Source organism: Podarcis vaucheri (genome assembly GCF_965113315.1).
Source record: "Podarcis vaucheri genome assembly, chromosome: 2".
Taxonomy (NCBI): domain Eukaryota; kingdom Metazoa; phylum Chordata; class Lepidosauria; order Squamata; family Lacertidae; genus Podarcis; species Podarcis vaucheri.
In genome coordinates this window covers 114,864,044-114,878,432 of record NC_138760.1, presented here as the reverse complement: position 1 = coordinate 114,878,432, position 14,389 = coordinate 114,864,044, and the positions used below count along the sequence as shown (strand labels likewise).

General features: G+C 47.3%; 1 protein-coding gene and 1 long non-coding RNA gene across 4 annotated transcripts in view; one reads left to right on the top strand and one right to left on the bottom strand.

Moving 5' to 3' along the window:
• The window catches only part of DHX16 (DEAH-box helicase 16), a 111,946-nt gene extending 98,237 nt beyond the window's left edge, over positions 1-13,709 (bottom strand). For 2 of the 3 annotated variants that reach the window (XM_082209321.1, XM_082209320.1), the window contains exons 1-14: positions 13,368-13,709; positions 10,749-11,017; positions 10,497-10,662; positions 9,208-9,264; positions 8,468-8,722; positions 6,989-7,213; positions 5,283-5,477; positions 4,989-5,099; positions 4,366-4,481; positions 3,085-3,295; positions 2,420-2,518; positions 2,175-2,327; positions 1,589-1,729; positions 39-201 (exon numbers count right to left, since the gene is read on the bottom strand). In XM_082209321.1, coding sequence (XP_082065447.1) covers positions 39-201; positions 1,589-1,729; positions 2,175-2,327; positions 2,420-2,518; positions 3,085-3,295; positions 4,366-4,481; positions 4,989-5,099; positions 5,283-5,477; positions 6,989-7,213; positions 8,468-8,722; positions 9,208-9,264; positions 10,497-10,662; positions 10,749-11,017; positions 13,368-13,571 — 2,365 coding nt within the window. In that variant the 5' untranslated portion in view covers positions 13,572-13,709. Of the gene's footprint in view, positions 1-38; positions 202-1,588; positions 1,730-2,174; positions 2,328-2,419; positions 2,519-3,084; positions 3,296-4,365; positions 4,482-4,988; positions 5,100-5,282; positions 5,478-6,988; positions 7,214-8,467; positions 8,723-9,207; positions 9,270-10,496; positions 10,663-10,748; positions 11,018-13,367 lie in introns of those variants that run through there. The other variant, XM_082209322.1, reaches the window with a different exon arrangement.
• Positions 13,595-14,389, top strand: part of LOC309525450 — a 34,212-nt gene continuing 33,417 nt past the window's right edge. The window contains exon 1 of the long non-coding RNA XR_014216295.1: positions 13,595-13,728. This is a non-coding gene — a long non-coding RNA (uncharacterized lncRNA). The remainder of the gene's footprint in view (positions 13,729-14,389) is intronic.

Genomic DNA, 14,389 nt, shown 5'->3' with positions numbered 1-14,389 from the left:
TGTACATCATTCTCATCCTAGATTGACTAACCACGCACCCAGGCTTTTGAGCAGCAGCACCACATTGCCCAGGTTGGTCCTTTGAATTTCTGGCACTGTGGTCTCCTCCATCTCATTCTTGTAGGCCCAGGCTGTGTAGAGACGGAAGCACTTCCCTGCAGCCACACGGCCAGCCCGTCCTGCTCGCTGGTTGGCAGAAGCCTGAGGGAAAGAGGGAAGGAGACGATGAAGCATTGCGTCTGTGAGGATGTGGGGGGTGATAACTGGCAACTTATCCCACCAGATTCCAAAGACAACTTATCAGGGTTATTACAAGGACTAACAGCACCTCCGTGAAATTAACATGTTCCTGATTAAGGTGGTCTAGAATTCCATGTTGCTGTCTAGCACGGCACATACAGAATGTCTGGCTTCACTGAGTACCGTATTTTTTGCTCTATAAGACGCACTTTTCCCCTCCTAAAAAGTAAGGGGAAATGTGTGTGCGTCTTATGGAGCGAATGCAGGCTGCGCATCTTTCGCTGAAGCCAGGAGAGCAAGAGTGCGCACCAATCCCTCTTGCTCTCCTGGCTTCAGGGATAGCTGCCCAAAGCCTCCTGAACGCAGCGGGAGTGCTCCCGATACGCTCAGGAGGCTTCGCGTTGCTTTCGCTGAAGCCAGGAGAGCGAGAGGGATTGATCCCTCTTGCTCTCCTGGCTTTGCTTTGCTGGAGAGCTGCTGCGCAGCTTTTCCTCTCTGCGCAGTGCCCCTTCAGCGAAGCGGGAGGAGAAATGGAAGGGGCTCCATTTCTCCTCCCGCTTTGCTGGAGAGGCGCTGAGCAAAGAGGGAGACAACATTTTTTTTCTTGTTCTCCTCCTCTAAAACTAGGTGTGTCTTATGGTCGGGTGAGTCTAATAGAGCGAAAAAAACGGTATATGGGCACATCTATAGTCCTTATGACTGTGGAAAAGGCACACTTGAAATGTATGCAGTGCTCAAGGCAGCCTCAGAAACCAGATGCAGGCACACCATAAAACCCCCACAAACGTATGTAAGTTTCAATAATTTCATGGGAAATGGAAACTTGTGTTTACAGTTGGGAATCTAAATTTTCCTAGCAAACCATTGCACAAGATGTTCTGATTTACTTTTACAAAAGTGGTCTCAACATCTTTATGATGAGAGTGACCAACAATAATCCATTTTTGCTTTGATATCTAGCTATCGCCTTATCAACTTTCACTTTTCTGTCCCTTAAAAGTTACACCGTACCCAAGACCCACTTCCTAGCCACTGGTCCCAGACTCCCTGTAATGTACTGGTAACCAGCACATAAGCCATTTGTGGCTATGCAGATGCTACCGTATGGGGATTTTGAGACAGAAAAAAAAAAAAACCAGATTCAAACTTGTGGCTTAACAGAGTCACTTTTTGTACATATCTAATTTATGCTGCATAACCCGTTAGTACAGTTTACACCCTCTCCCTGGCATTTTATTTGGTAGCTAGACTGTTCTCCCTGAGAGAGGAAACGGACTGAATGAAAATTGCAGGTAACCCAAAGACTAAACTTAGGAATGTGATGAATAAAAGTAGAGAAGCCCAGTACCCGAGAGCACGGAGTGACAATGAGCGACTCCATGCCTGTGCGAGCGTTGTAGCTCTTCTGCTTGCAAAAGCCAGGGTCAATCACATATATGATGCCGTCTATGGTCAGAGATGTCTCCGCAATGTTGGTAGCTACGACAACCTGGAGAAGGGAAAAGATACATAAGTTTTTGTCATAGCCTAAAGCACACTATGAGAGGAAGGGACATAACTCAGCGGTAAGAGCCCATGCTTTGATGAAGGTTTAGACCTGGCTTCTTAATTTAAAAAAGATTTCAGGCAAAAGGGCTGGGAAGGACCTGTGTCAGAGTAAACAATGGCAGGCTAGTTGAGCCAACAGTCTGACTCCAGACTGTGAACTCAAAACTGGTCCTTGCACAATCCCCTTCAAAGCCACAACCCCAGAACACTAAGCAGCTTGAAACTACATCCCCTGAAACACAAAACCAGTTCCTAAAACCATCACTAGCTCTACAGCCCAAACCTGCCAAGTGCCCCCTTCCTCCAGAGTGGGTAGAGAGACATAAAGCTCCACTGCAAACAGCCAAAGCTTCGCTCCCCTTTCCTTCTCTACTCCATGCTCCTACCTTCCTGGCCCCTGGTGGGGTTGGCTCAAAGATCTTGGCCTGCATGTCAGAGGGCAGGTTAGCATAGATCGGGAGGACCAGAAGTTCTGCAATCTTGGAACCCAGGCGACGGCAGCGATCTTGCAACATCTCACAGCATGCTTCAATTTCTTCCTGTCGACAAATAGTGGGAGTCGGATGCTGTTGCATGTCTCCCCCCTCCCCCTCCAAGGGCAAAGTGGGCACTGAAACAAACACGGACATACCTGGCCAGTGAGGAATACAAGGATGTCCCCTCGAGGCTGTGTAACATGGATCTGCAGTACTGATACCACACAGGCTTCTAGGTAATCAGCTTCTGGAGCCTAGAGGATGGAAGGTAGAGAAATCACTATCTCCTACTGACCCATATAAGCAAAGCCCATCTCTGCCTCTCAGTGGCTTCTGTTACAACTTGTACCACTTGATCTCTCTTTTGGGGAACCTAATTTCACTGCTGCTTCCAGCACCCGTCTTCTGCTTATTCTAACACCAGGACTTGCTGATATTCCTCTCTCTCAATTAAACACAATGTCACTCACAGCTTAGCTTTTAACCAAAGTCCTCACTATCTCTCCCCCCCCCCCGCTTTTCCAGGGGCTCTCCTGACCCCTCTTCAGAGCCAATGCAAGGGATAGGGGGCAAAAGCCCTATTGCACCAGTGAAAATCCTTCTGTGGACTTCTGTTAGCAGGATCCATTAGTTGAATGTGGCCCAGAATGCAGTTCTGGGTACAGTTCTGGGAATCTTGCTTTTTAAAAAAGTAATAACACTGTGTTTAGCTCCTTTGGTATACTATTGTCATGAGCACTGGTCCTGATCATCGGTGCAGCTCTGTTTCCTTAGCAATGTTCACACACACAACCCACAACAGGCCTCTCTGCTTGCTGACCTTGGTGTAGAAGATGTCAACAGGGAAGCGGCGCCCAGGAATGCGGAAGATGGGAGCATCGTCAAAGAAGGTGGAAAAGCGCTCCGTATCCAGGGTAGCGCTGGCAATCAGCACCTTCAGCTCAGGCCGGAAGCGAGCAATGTCCTTGATCAGCCCAAACAGGATGTCTGTGTGCAGTGTGCGCTCATGAGCCTCATCTATGATGACGACACTAGGGAAGAAATTAGGGAGGCCGTGCTGCTGAACTACCAGTTGTCATTTAAAAGCTATGGACCATTTATTACAAAAGAACATGAGCAGCGTGGGATGGCAGCTGTACTAAGCAATAGCTTCCCACTGAAAAGGCTCTGAAAAGACCTTCTCAATTACTCCTTTCCTTCTTAGTAGAAACTGCTTCTATGTTTCTCTCCACAATCTTGAGGACTAGGAAACTGCTCTTGGGTTTTTATTTATATAACGGGGGCTGTGCACCTGCTCCCATTGATTGCTAACCCTGCCGACCCCCCCCATACCTCACCAACTCTGCCTATCCCACCCCCTCTTGCACTAACGTCTTAGACCTTCCCCTTTCCATCTCATGCCCCTGCGGCCAACCAGGATAAAGAGTTGGCCAGGCAGGTGAGCAACAAGAAGGATGCTACAAGCAGCCGCCAGCTTGGGAATCTGCTGCTGCCACCATTGCCAACTTATCTGTGCCTAATCAGCAACATCAGAAGATTGCTAGGCTAGCTAACTGCCACTTCTTTCCTTGCTGTTCCTCCTGCAGGCCCAACTCTTCATCCTAACTGGTGGCAGAAGCAGCATTCCTCCAAGAAGGCTGTGGAGGAGTAACGTAGATCTAGAAATCTAGATCCTGCAGGGATCCCCAGCTCTGGGGATAGCAGGCAGAGAAGCTAGCGGAGAAGAGTGGCTGCCGGAAGGGGTGCTGCAGCAGCCTGTTCTGACTGACCCTCTGTGGCTCTCCTCGGATGCCGTTCAACATGCTGTAGTTTCAAGCACCACCTGTGTGTGGCCAAGTGAACTGCAGTGTGACGACATGCTTAGATTTTTATTGTATGCATACAAGCAAAGTTGGGGCTCTGGTATTAAAGCTGCATTCCATGTTCTGTACAACACATACTAGCATTTAGCCCATATTGTAACTCTATATAATCCCAAATCAAGATTTCCTCCTGAGCATTCTACCTTATCTAGCTCAACCATCCCTCAGAAACAAGAGAGCTGTTCACCACCTCCCAACTGAGCTCTCTACAGACTTCTAGTGGGTAGGCTGTTGCTCACCTGTAGCTGCTCAGGTCAGGCTCAGTGAGGAATTCTCTCAGCAGCATCCCATCTGTCATGTACTTCAGCACTGTCCGCTCTGAGGTGCAGTCCTCAAAACGAATGCTATAGCCCACCTGTGGAAAGGCTGAATTTTAGATACAGGTTTCCATGAAGCCATCCTTATTACCCACAGAACAGTATTTGGCTAGGAAGTCAATTTAGCTCAATAGACTAAAAGCGGGACACATACATTTGTAAGTTGTATAAAAATTCCCATCAGAAAGAAAGAAGGAAACAGTGTACCTGACCTCTGGGTGATAGTGCTGGTTGTACTACCACCAGATCAAGGACAGACATGGACAAACAAAGGATGCATAGAAAGGAGACCTTAGTTTACTCCAAGCTGATTTAACACCTATTTTCTCGGTTACCCAAATATATTCCAAAAGGGAAGGATGGGTCCTTCCCATCTATTAATGCATGAACATTGTCACACCAGCAAAGCATATTTATCTGAGACCAAGTAGGCTGCTGTTAGGACTACTAGACACTGTAAAAATCAATTCAGAAATGACTAGCTGAAACAACTGGGAACAGGACATACATTTTTCTTCTGCAGCCCCCCACCTCCAAGTACATACCTCATTTCCAAGTTTGACACCCATTTCCTGGGAAACACGGGCAGCAACACTCATGGCTGCCACTCGCCTGGGCTGGGTGCAACCAATCTTCATTCCTTTCTGTGTGTAGCCCTGTAGGAAGAAAGAAAATCTTGCTTAGTACTCACAGACTGCATTTGTACTGGGCTGTTCATTCAGATGCTGAAAAGCTTCTACCAGGAAGAGGCAGCAAGTGCAAAGGAAGCACTTCCTCTAGCTAGCCAAAGTGCAGGTTTACTTGATCTTCACAATCCCTCACTTTCTGTGCGAAGTTACCTCTTCAAACAAGTATTGTGGGATCTGAGTGGTCTTGCCAGAGCCGGTCTCTCCTTCTATGATAAGCGTCTGATGTTCGGCAATGGCGGCCAACAGGTCTGCACGGTAAGGAAAGATAGGCAGGCTGCGGCGCACCTCCTGGATGGAAAGCTTCTTGCGCTCAGCTTCGGACAACTCTGGATTCTCCTCCACGGACTAAGTGAAAGAAAGTGGCCATAGAGATTTAGTTACCCCAGAGCAACAGACCATGGGTGAAATCCCTGTTGTTCTACACTTAAATCCTGCCACTGGGAAAAGCCAGCTCCACATGCAGAACTGGGGAGGGATGGTAGTTCAGTTGCTGAGTACCACGCTTTACATGCAGAAGATCCCAGAAATAACTCTGGGCTAAATGGATATTTGGATTGCCACAGTACAAGGCATTTTCCTATCTTCCAGTAGCTTATCCTATGTAAACAGAACTTGAGCATGCAGGTGTCTATGCATACTTGGGCTTAAATACTGACATAGGTAAAGGTAAAGGTAAAGGTACCCCTGCCCGTACGGGCCAGTCTTGACAGACTCTAGGGTTGTGCGCCCATCTCACTCAAGAGGCCGGGGGCCAGCGCTGTCCGGAGACACTTCCGGGTCACGTGGCCAGCGTGACATCGCTGCTCTGGCGAGCCAGAGCCGCACACGGAAACGCCGTTTACCTTCCCGCTAGTAAGCGGTACCTATTTATCTACTTGCACCCGAGGGTGCTTTCGAACTGCTAGGTTGGCAGGCGCTGGGACCGAACAACGGGAGCGCACCCCGCCGCGGGGATTCAAACCGCCGACCTTTCGATCGGCAAGCCCTAGGCGCTGAGGCTTTTACCCACAGCGCCACCCGTGTCCCCTCCTAAATACTGACATATCTAACACCAAATCCCTGCTCAAACAAGCAAGACTCAAACAAGCTGCTTCTAAAGATGCTCAGGAAAGCTGTCAAAACAACAGGTATACTGGAGGTAGCCACATTTGTTGTTCATCTGTCTCCCTTGTTAACATCTAAATCAAGGATGTGGGGTGGGTGGGTAGGTAGGTAGGATTTCCTACCTCAAAAGGAACATGTGGGTGATATAGGAACTGAGCCCTCCCTCCAACTTCAAACCCTTCATGATCCCTGGCAAGCTCTGATATTGGAAGTGAGGGAGGACTAGAGAAAGATGCCTGTGGTGAAAGAGGGCAGGGAGGTAAACATGTTTGTGTTTGTGGGGTGGGGGAGAAGCTCAGCATCACTCATCCATGTGCCCCTTCTGATTTTAAAAAAAATAGACCCACACACCCAACGATGCTTCGTAGGTGAATGGGAAATGGGGAAGACAAGTGAACAAACACGTGAATGCCCCTATCATGTCTAGTTTGCACACATTCAGCAATATGAAGAGGCTCTGCTCCATTTCATGGTACTACCCTATTTCCCACCATCAGCTATGCATAAGTGCTTAATCTGCAATTCTCTTTCAAGCTTCTACAGATAAATTTGTTGCATTCTCCATCTCCTGGTGTCCCCAAATGTTTTCTTATCTGTAACACAGTTTGCTTGCTCCCTTTCAATCACGTCAAATATGGCCTTGTTTTCTTTTCACACAGCAGTTTCTCTTCAAGACAACTTCACTACACGATTTAACTATTTTGGTCCCAGCCGCCCTGTGTCCCATTCCCTAACCAACAACCTACTCTCACCTTGCCCTGGTTTGTGCCCCGCATCTGCACGGCGTTCACAAACTGGATCATCTCATCCTCTTCAAGCACATATTCATAGTCTTTGTGAGGATGGCGCTGACTGGCATCCCGGGCCCCAAAACGGAGGGAAGCTGCCCCGATGTGGTCCTCCTCCCAGCGCCGCTGCTCATCTCGAGGGGCCATGTGATCCTCTGTCTGGGGATCCTCATAGCGATCAGGTATCTTCTGCAGGGCAAAAACAGATCAGTATGGAAATTTCCTTTGTGCATCTTGTATCTCAGAGCCTTGTGAGGCAGCACTAAATTGGAGGTATATTCACAGCCCAAACTGTTGCACATTTATTCAAAAGCATGCTGCATTTGAGTTTACATAAGCCATGTTGAACAAGCATCAAACCCTCAGACACTCTTCTTGTATATGGAAGCAAGTTTTCACAATCCACCATTCTGCGATGCAAGGGTGAGCAACTTTTCTCTCACCATGGTAATCCACTAGGGACCAGATACCAGCAGTTGGCAAGGCTGGAGCCAAAAGTGAGCAGAGCTACCCTCTTTTCCTGCTACTTCCTTTACCTTATGTGCCCCTCCTCCTTGCCACCCACATAAAATTAGGTTTAGGACTGGAGGTTCCCTACCCTTGGGCTACAGTGTGACCAGGAAACAGAACTTAGGGTGTGGCTATGCAGCCAGAAACAGGCTTGAATCTCAATGGCTGAGATCAAGAACGGCATAGATTTATCCTCATTACTTTCTCCCATATGAAGGAATGCCTGCCATTCATTTCTAAGGAGAAAAACAAAGTGCAGCACCATCCTAGACATGCCACAACTACACAAGCACATTCCCCCAGGGCAGTTCTGTATGGTAACCGATTTTATCAGAGGACTCTCCTGCACAAGAGTCCCAAACATTCCAGCTGAAACTGCTGCAAGCTGCTAATGCAAACAGCATACTCTTGGGGTAGGGGAGATATGTAGCTGTGTTCTGTCTCCTCCTCTCCATTTGTTATAGTCAACGTTCACAGCACTATAGCAAGTGATATGACCAGGCAAAAGATGGTGTCTTCTATTCCTACTGGGCCATGCAGTTCTACATACTATAAACAAATAAAGGAATCTTGTTTGCAAACAAGTGTATGTATTGCTGAGCCTTAGTCTGAAATCTCAGCAAACCGATTTTATCCCCCAAATGTGCTGAGAACCGCCAAGGTTGCAGGTTCGATCCCCATAAGGGACAGCTGCATTGCAAGGGGTTGGATTATATAATCCTCAGGGTTCCTTCCAACTCTCTATGAGATATCTATGAGTATGGGCAATGGTCAAGGCTGATGGGAGTTGCAGTTCAACAATATCTGGAGGGCCCAAAGTTCCCTACCCCTGAGTTAATGGCATTATACATATACTCTGCCACAGAGCTCCTTTTACCAACCATTCTTCATAGGGGTCTAGGCTCCCAATTTTGCTACGGGCATGATAGTTACCTTGCTGCGACTCTCTTCAGGCATATAGTAGCGATTGCTCTTCTCCAACTTTTCCTGTTCTCCAGCTTGCTTGTACCGTTTTGCCAAGTCGCGAACTTCACGTTTGTATTCCAGCTCCTGCCGCTCCTGGGCGGTTAGGTTGAGCTCAGAGAAGAGGTACTCCTCATCGGCTATCTCTGCCTCCAAGTCTTCTATCTTGTCCTTTTCGCGTTTCGCCAAATACTCTCGGCGGGACTTCTTACGCAGCTCTGGAACCTGTCAGGCAGAAAGGGAAAATATGGGGCCAGGCAAGTAAGTCAAATAGCAAGGACTATGAGAGTTTGATTCATGATCCCTAATATGAACTGGGCTTTTGTGAAATAAATAGGCTTCTAAACCAGCCTCTCACTAGGAGAAAGTATTTCTGCTAGGTTGGTAGCTTGCTAAACCCACCAGCCAAACTGCCCCATGAAAGCTAATGTATGCAAGCAGGAAAAATGGTTGCAAATCATTAATTTTGTACTTTTCTGAAAAGCTGCGGTTACCCCTTATACCCCAGTAAACACATTGTGTGGCATTCAGGGAACAAAGGTAAAATCATTCTATTAGTCTGATCAAAGATAGTTAAGAATAAAAAGATTAGTGGTTAAAAAATAAGATGTAGTAAAATATTGTAGAATATAACTACAAATTGTAGAATACAGCTACAAATTTAATGAGCCAGAAGCTACACCATCCAACAGTAAAAATAAAGTTCCTACCATAACTTTCTTATCTTCTTCTGCAATCTTCAGACGCTTCTGAGCCTCTTCATAGGCCTAGACTTGGCAGGATCAGAAGATAAAAGACACAAACATATAGTTCAACCAAAGCAGATTGTCAACAGGGTCCCTATCACCACACTTTTGGTGCAATATTTTTAAAGACTATGGCCTGGTCATGCACAAGTCCACAGAATTGTTAGGAACATTTTCAGCAAGAAAACCATTACCCTCCCTGACTTTTCCCCATTCCATAATTTACACATGACTTCTCTTATCCTTCTCTAACTGCAGAAGCCAGAATGCACTTTAATTGAAGTTTGATTTTATAATTTTAACTAATCTTTGTTTTTTGTACTGCGTCTTTGTAAACCATTTATAGACAGCTGTAGTTAAGTAGGATATAAATTGTTTAAATAAATCGGCATCAAAGCTGAGAATTAAATATAATAATTACATAATTAAATATACACAGCATGAAGTATATAAATGGCAAAGAAAATACTAGCAAGAATTATTAGAGCACATGGCCTTGAGGCAAGAACCATGGAGTAGGCAAGGCAGACATTTCAAAATTGCAAGGAAAGTAGGGGCAGGTTTAGTACTAGAAAATGGAAAAGAAGTCCTTGCAAAGAATGAAGTGAGGAAAATGAGTAAAAAAAGGACGGGGTCCTATATGCCAGCGTTGTTTAGGTGCCAATCTTACACAGGTTATTCCATGCTTTAGAATATATGAATACAGAGCTAAAATTCTACACTAGAGTAACCTGCACAGAGATGTGCAACATCAGCAAATGCTCAGCATTAAGTAACTCTGAATGACCTTGCTGTTTTGTGTAACTCATTCCCTCTTGTTGTTTGGGAAAAGGAGCTTAGTGATGAGGAGGTACACAGTGTACTTATGCCCTATTACTGAACATTGAAATCGTAATTCAGGAACCTCTCCTTTTCTTGAAACTGACATTTTAACCAGATGTTACCCAAACTCTCTTTGAGGCATTCTTTTGCTGTCGTAAGGCTCAGAAAAGTTGTGATTAGTAAAAGACTGAATTCTGCAGTGGGTGCTTTTAAAGCTTGAGTAGATGCACAATCCTATTGTGTTTTAAAGGTATTAGGTACCAAGATCAGATTTTAAGCCAGATTTTTTCGACTGCAAGTGGATAATTCCTGGCAGCAATAAAAAACAGATGGGCAGCGTGAGACATTCAGGTTAGACAGAGGGGGACACAAACCAGGGAGAGCAATCAGGAAGGGCTGCCAAAAGCAGGGGCCACAGGCTGAGGTCACACCTTCTTGTCTGAACGCTCCAGAATGTTGCGTGTCTTCTCCTTGTCCTTGCGTTTGACACGTTCAGCAAAAGCGTCCCGCTCCTCCAGGTCCTGCAGTCGCTCTCGCTCACTCCGGTCCCACTCATCCTCTGAATCCTCCTTAATGGTGGGGGATGCTGCTGACTTCCTACACCAAGAATGACAAAAGAATTATAACTATCGCTTCCTTTGCTCCTCACCCAATCTTGCTCTCTACAAGTGACTGATACTCACTTTCCCCCATCATCTCGGCTGCCCTTCTCATCAGAGTCCTTGTCGTCTTCCTCTTCCTCCTTGCGCTGCCTCAGGTGTTTATGCCGCTTTCGCTGCTTGCCCTCAGGGCCTCGCGGAGGGCGCTGACGCTTGGAGCCCCGAGCTGCCTCGCTAGTCTCTTCATCATCGCTGTCCTCCAGCAGGGTGTATGAACGGTTCTTCTGCTGAAAGGCCAAGGCTTCCTGTTCGGCCAACCTAGCTGGACGTTCCCTTGGGGCCTGGTGCGGAACCTACCAGGAAATTTGGTGAGGGAACAAATCAGACACAGAAAACAAGGAAACTATGACTTCCATAAAGGTAAAGGTACCCCTGCCCGTACGGGCCAGTCGTGTCCGACTCTGGGGTTGCGCACCCATCTCGCTTAAGAGGCTGGGGGCTAGCGCTGTCCGAAGACACTTCCGGGTCACGTGGCCAGCGTGACAAGCTGCATCTGGCGAGCCAGCGCAGCACACGGAAACGCCGTTTACCTTCCCGCTAGTAAGCGATCCCTATTTATCTACTTGCACCCGGGGGTGCTTTCGAACTGCTAGGTTGGCAGGCGCTGGGACTGAGCAACGGGAGCGCACCCCGCCGCGGGGATTCAAACTGCCAACCTGATGATCGGCAAGTCCTAGGCGCTGAGGTTTTACCCACTTCCATCCTCACACGCAAAACCCGCATCCCTTGAGTGCCTATTACCATTCCTCAAAAAGGTAACTCCTCTCAGGGTGATGCTTCAGATGTGCTTCCTAACCACAAATTTCTCCATCCCTCACCTGCTCCTCACATTAGTTGCACTTTATGTACAACCACATGCATTTAAAGTGTAGAGAGCTAGCACAGTGGCTGAAAGACAACTGCATCTTTGTCAGAGATTCACTAAGTGGCCTTCAGCACAACTCTTAGCCTCATTCCCCTCCACATCTATAAAATGGGGATAATACTGACCAACTGTAAAAATAACAAGATGATGATGACGATTGTTTTTACAATTACCCACCCTTTACCCCAAGGTGAATATTAAAAACAGTTTAAGAACAAAATTACAGAAATAAGGTGGGTCCTAAAAATATACACCACAAGTGTCAAAAGCAAGGTTAGAGATGCATCCTCAGCAATCAGTGTAAGCTGTATAAGAAAGGTGCCAGATATACCTTTGTGGAGAGGGAGTTCCACAACCTAGCGACCACCACAGAGAATGGCCTCTTCAGAGCCACCCCCACCCCAACTTCTGAAGGCAGAGAAACTATCAAAAGTGCCGATCTTGGCACCAGTAGTTTTGTAGGGAGGAGGCAGTCTTTCAGGTATTTTGGTTCCCAAGTCATTTAAGGCTGTAGGCACCAACGGAAGCATCGTGAATTAGGCCCAGGGAACAAGCTGGCAACCAGTGCAGCTTTTTCAACACAGGGGTTCATATGAGATATGAACAAAAACAATTTTATTGTTGGTATCTGAAGAAGTGTGCATGCACACGAAAGCTTATACCCAGAACAAACTTAGTTGGTCTCTAAGGTGCTCCTGGAAATTTTTTTAATTTTTAAAAACAATTTTATTTCTATGCTGCCCATCTAACTGGGTTGCTCTAGCCACTCCCAACAAAATATTAAAACGCTCCCAACAAAATATTAAAAACACAATAAAACTTCTCTGAAAAGGCTGCCTTCAGGTGTCTTCTAAAAGTCAAATAGTTGTTTATCTCCTTGACATGTTATGGGAGGGTGTTCCACAGGGCAGGTGCCACTACTGAGAAGGCTCTCTGCCTGGTTCCCTGTATCCTCACTTTTCGCAATGAGGGAACCACCAGAAGGTCCTTGGAGCTGGACCTCAGGGTCCGGGCTGGACGATGGAGGTGAAGCCCCCAGCCATAAACCCAAATCTTTCTCAGACTTGGGTCCCTAGCTGTTGTTGGCCTACAACTCCCATCATCCTTAACTAGGACCACTGGTCAGGGATGATGGGAGCTGTAGTCCAACAACAGGCGGGGACCCAAGTTTGAGAAACACTGCATCTGTATGCCGCATTTTGGACCAAGCAAAGTTCCTGAGCTGTCTTCCAAGGGTGGCCAGTCCCACATCCTGGAAGGGCTATGGGCAGAGGGTTGCCACCTGTTCTGCACAACACAGGATTGTTCCATATTTCATTGTGAAATGCTATGTCCTGTATTTCGGGTCTCTCTCTCTCTCGCCCCCCTTTTTGCTAAGTTAGGGATCCTCTCCAAATGCATATGTGTGGAAGGGCATGCATTTCAGCTCTGGGTAGCCAAGCACGGGCGGATTTACAAAGTCATGTGAGCGCACGCATGTGTGACAAATTCCAGAGGGGCCATCCTGTTGGGCTGCCATAGGTTGTAATGGATGGCTTTGAAGTCACTTCAGCACCAGAAGAAAAAAGAGAAATCGTCCACCAACCGCCCGGCCCCGCCTTTTGCAAGTAGAAAGGTGGTAACTCTACCTGGACACTCACAAGCACTAAATGCCAAGTATCGTAGTCAAGGCGCGCCACCCCCAGAGAACTCCAGCGTCGCTTTGTTTCTGACGCGTTATCCCCCCCCCTTCCCGCCCCCGAGTCCGGCCTCGCGCCCAACGGCCGCCGGGGCCTCACCCGCTCCCACAGCTGCTGCGCGAAGGCTCGCGCCGAAGGGTCCGCGGCGCGCAGCGTCTCCGTCTCCTCCAGGCGCGCGAGCAGGTCCTCCGGGGTTCGGCTCCGGTGAGCCAGGCCCACCATGAAGGCGACCACATGGCGCTCGCTCAGCCCCAGCAGAGAGTGAAGCTGCCCGGACACCCAGCGCTCCAGCTCGCCCGCCATGGCAGCGGAAAGCCGGTTCTCCAACGGCTCCCGTCACCTTCGAGCGCTTCCGGACATGCGCCCTCGCCAGCCGGTCGACGCTCTGGTTGAAGAAGCGCTTTCCGGTTGCTGTTGTTACGCCGTGGCTGACCATAGAGACGGGAGGATCATAGAGAGGGTATGAGAGAGAGGAGTTTTTTATATTATTATTATTATTATTATTATTATTATTATTATTATTATTATTATTATTATTATTATTATTTTGGTGTAAAGCATTGATAAAGAATCCAGCACAAACCAGATGTTTGAATAACTGGTCGCCTTCCGTTCCTTTCTTTGACTTTGTTAAGCCAGCCTTAATACTTTTCTTGCAATCTGAAGAGTTTTTCTGTTTTTCAGTGGGTAAGTGGCTTAGTAATACTGTACACTTTTTCATGCAGCGCATAGACAAACTATGGATCTTGCTCCCACAGGAGGCAGTGATGGCCACCAACTTGGATGGCTTTAAAAGAGGATTACACAAATTAACAGTGATTTAACTCACGCGTGGGAAACTGGTATTTGGAAGTACTTCCGAATACCAGTTGCTGGAAATCATGGGAGGGGAGAGTGTGGTCTTGTGCTCATATTCTGCTCCCCGGTTTCACACACGCAAGTTAAACCACTGCGAGAACAGGAGGCTGGATTACATAAGCCACTGGCCTGATCCAGCAGGCTATCCTTACATAAGGTTAATTTCAGTTGATTGTTGTTATATGTTTCAGGGACTACCACAAGCTGTGGCGGTGTGTTGGTGACACCTCAGGGGATGTGTTTTTCCTTAACTCCAGTGGACA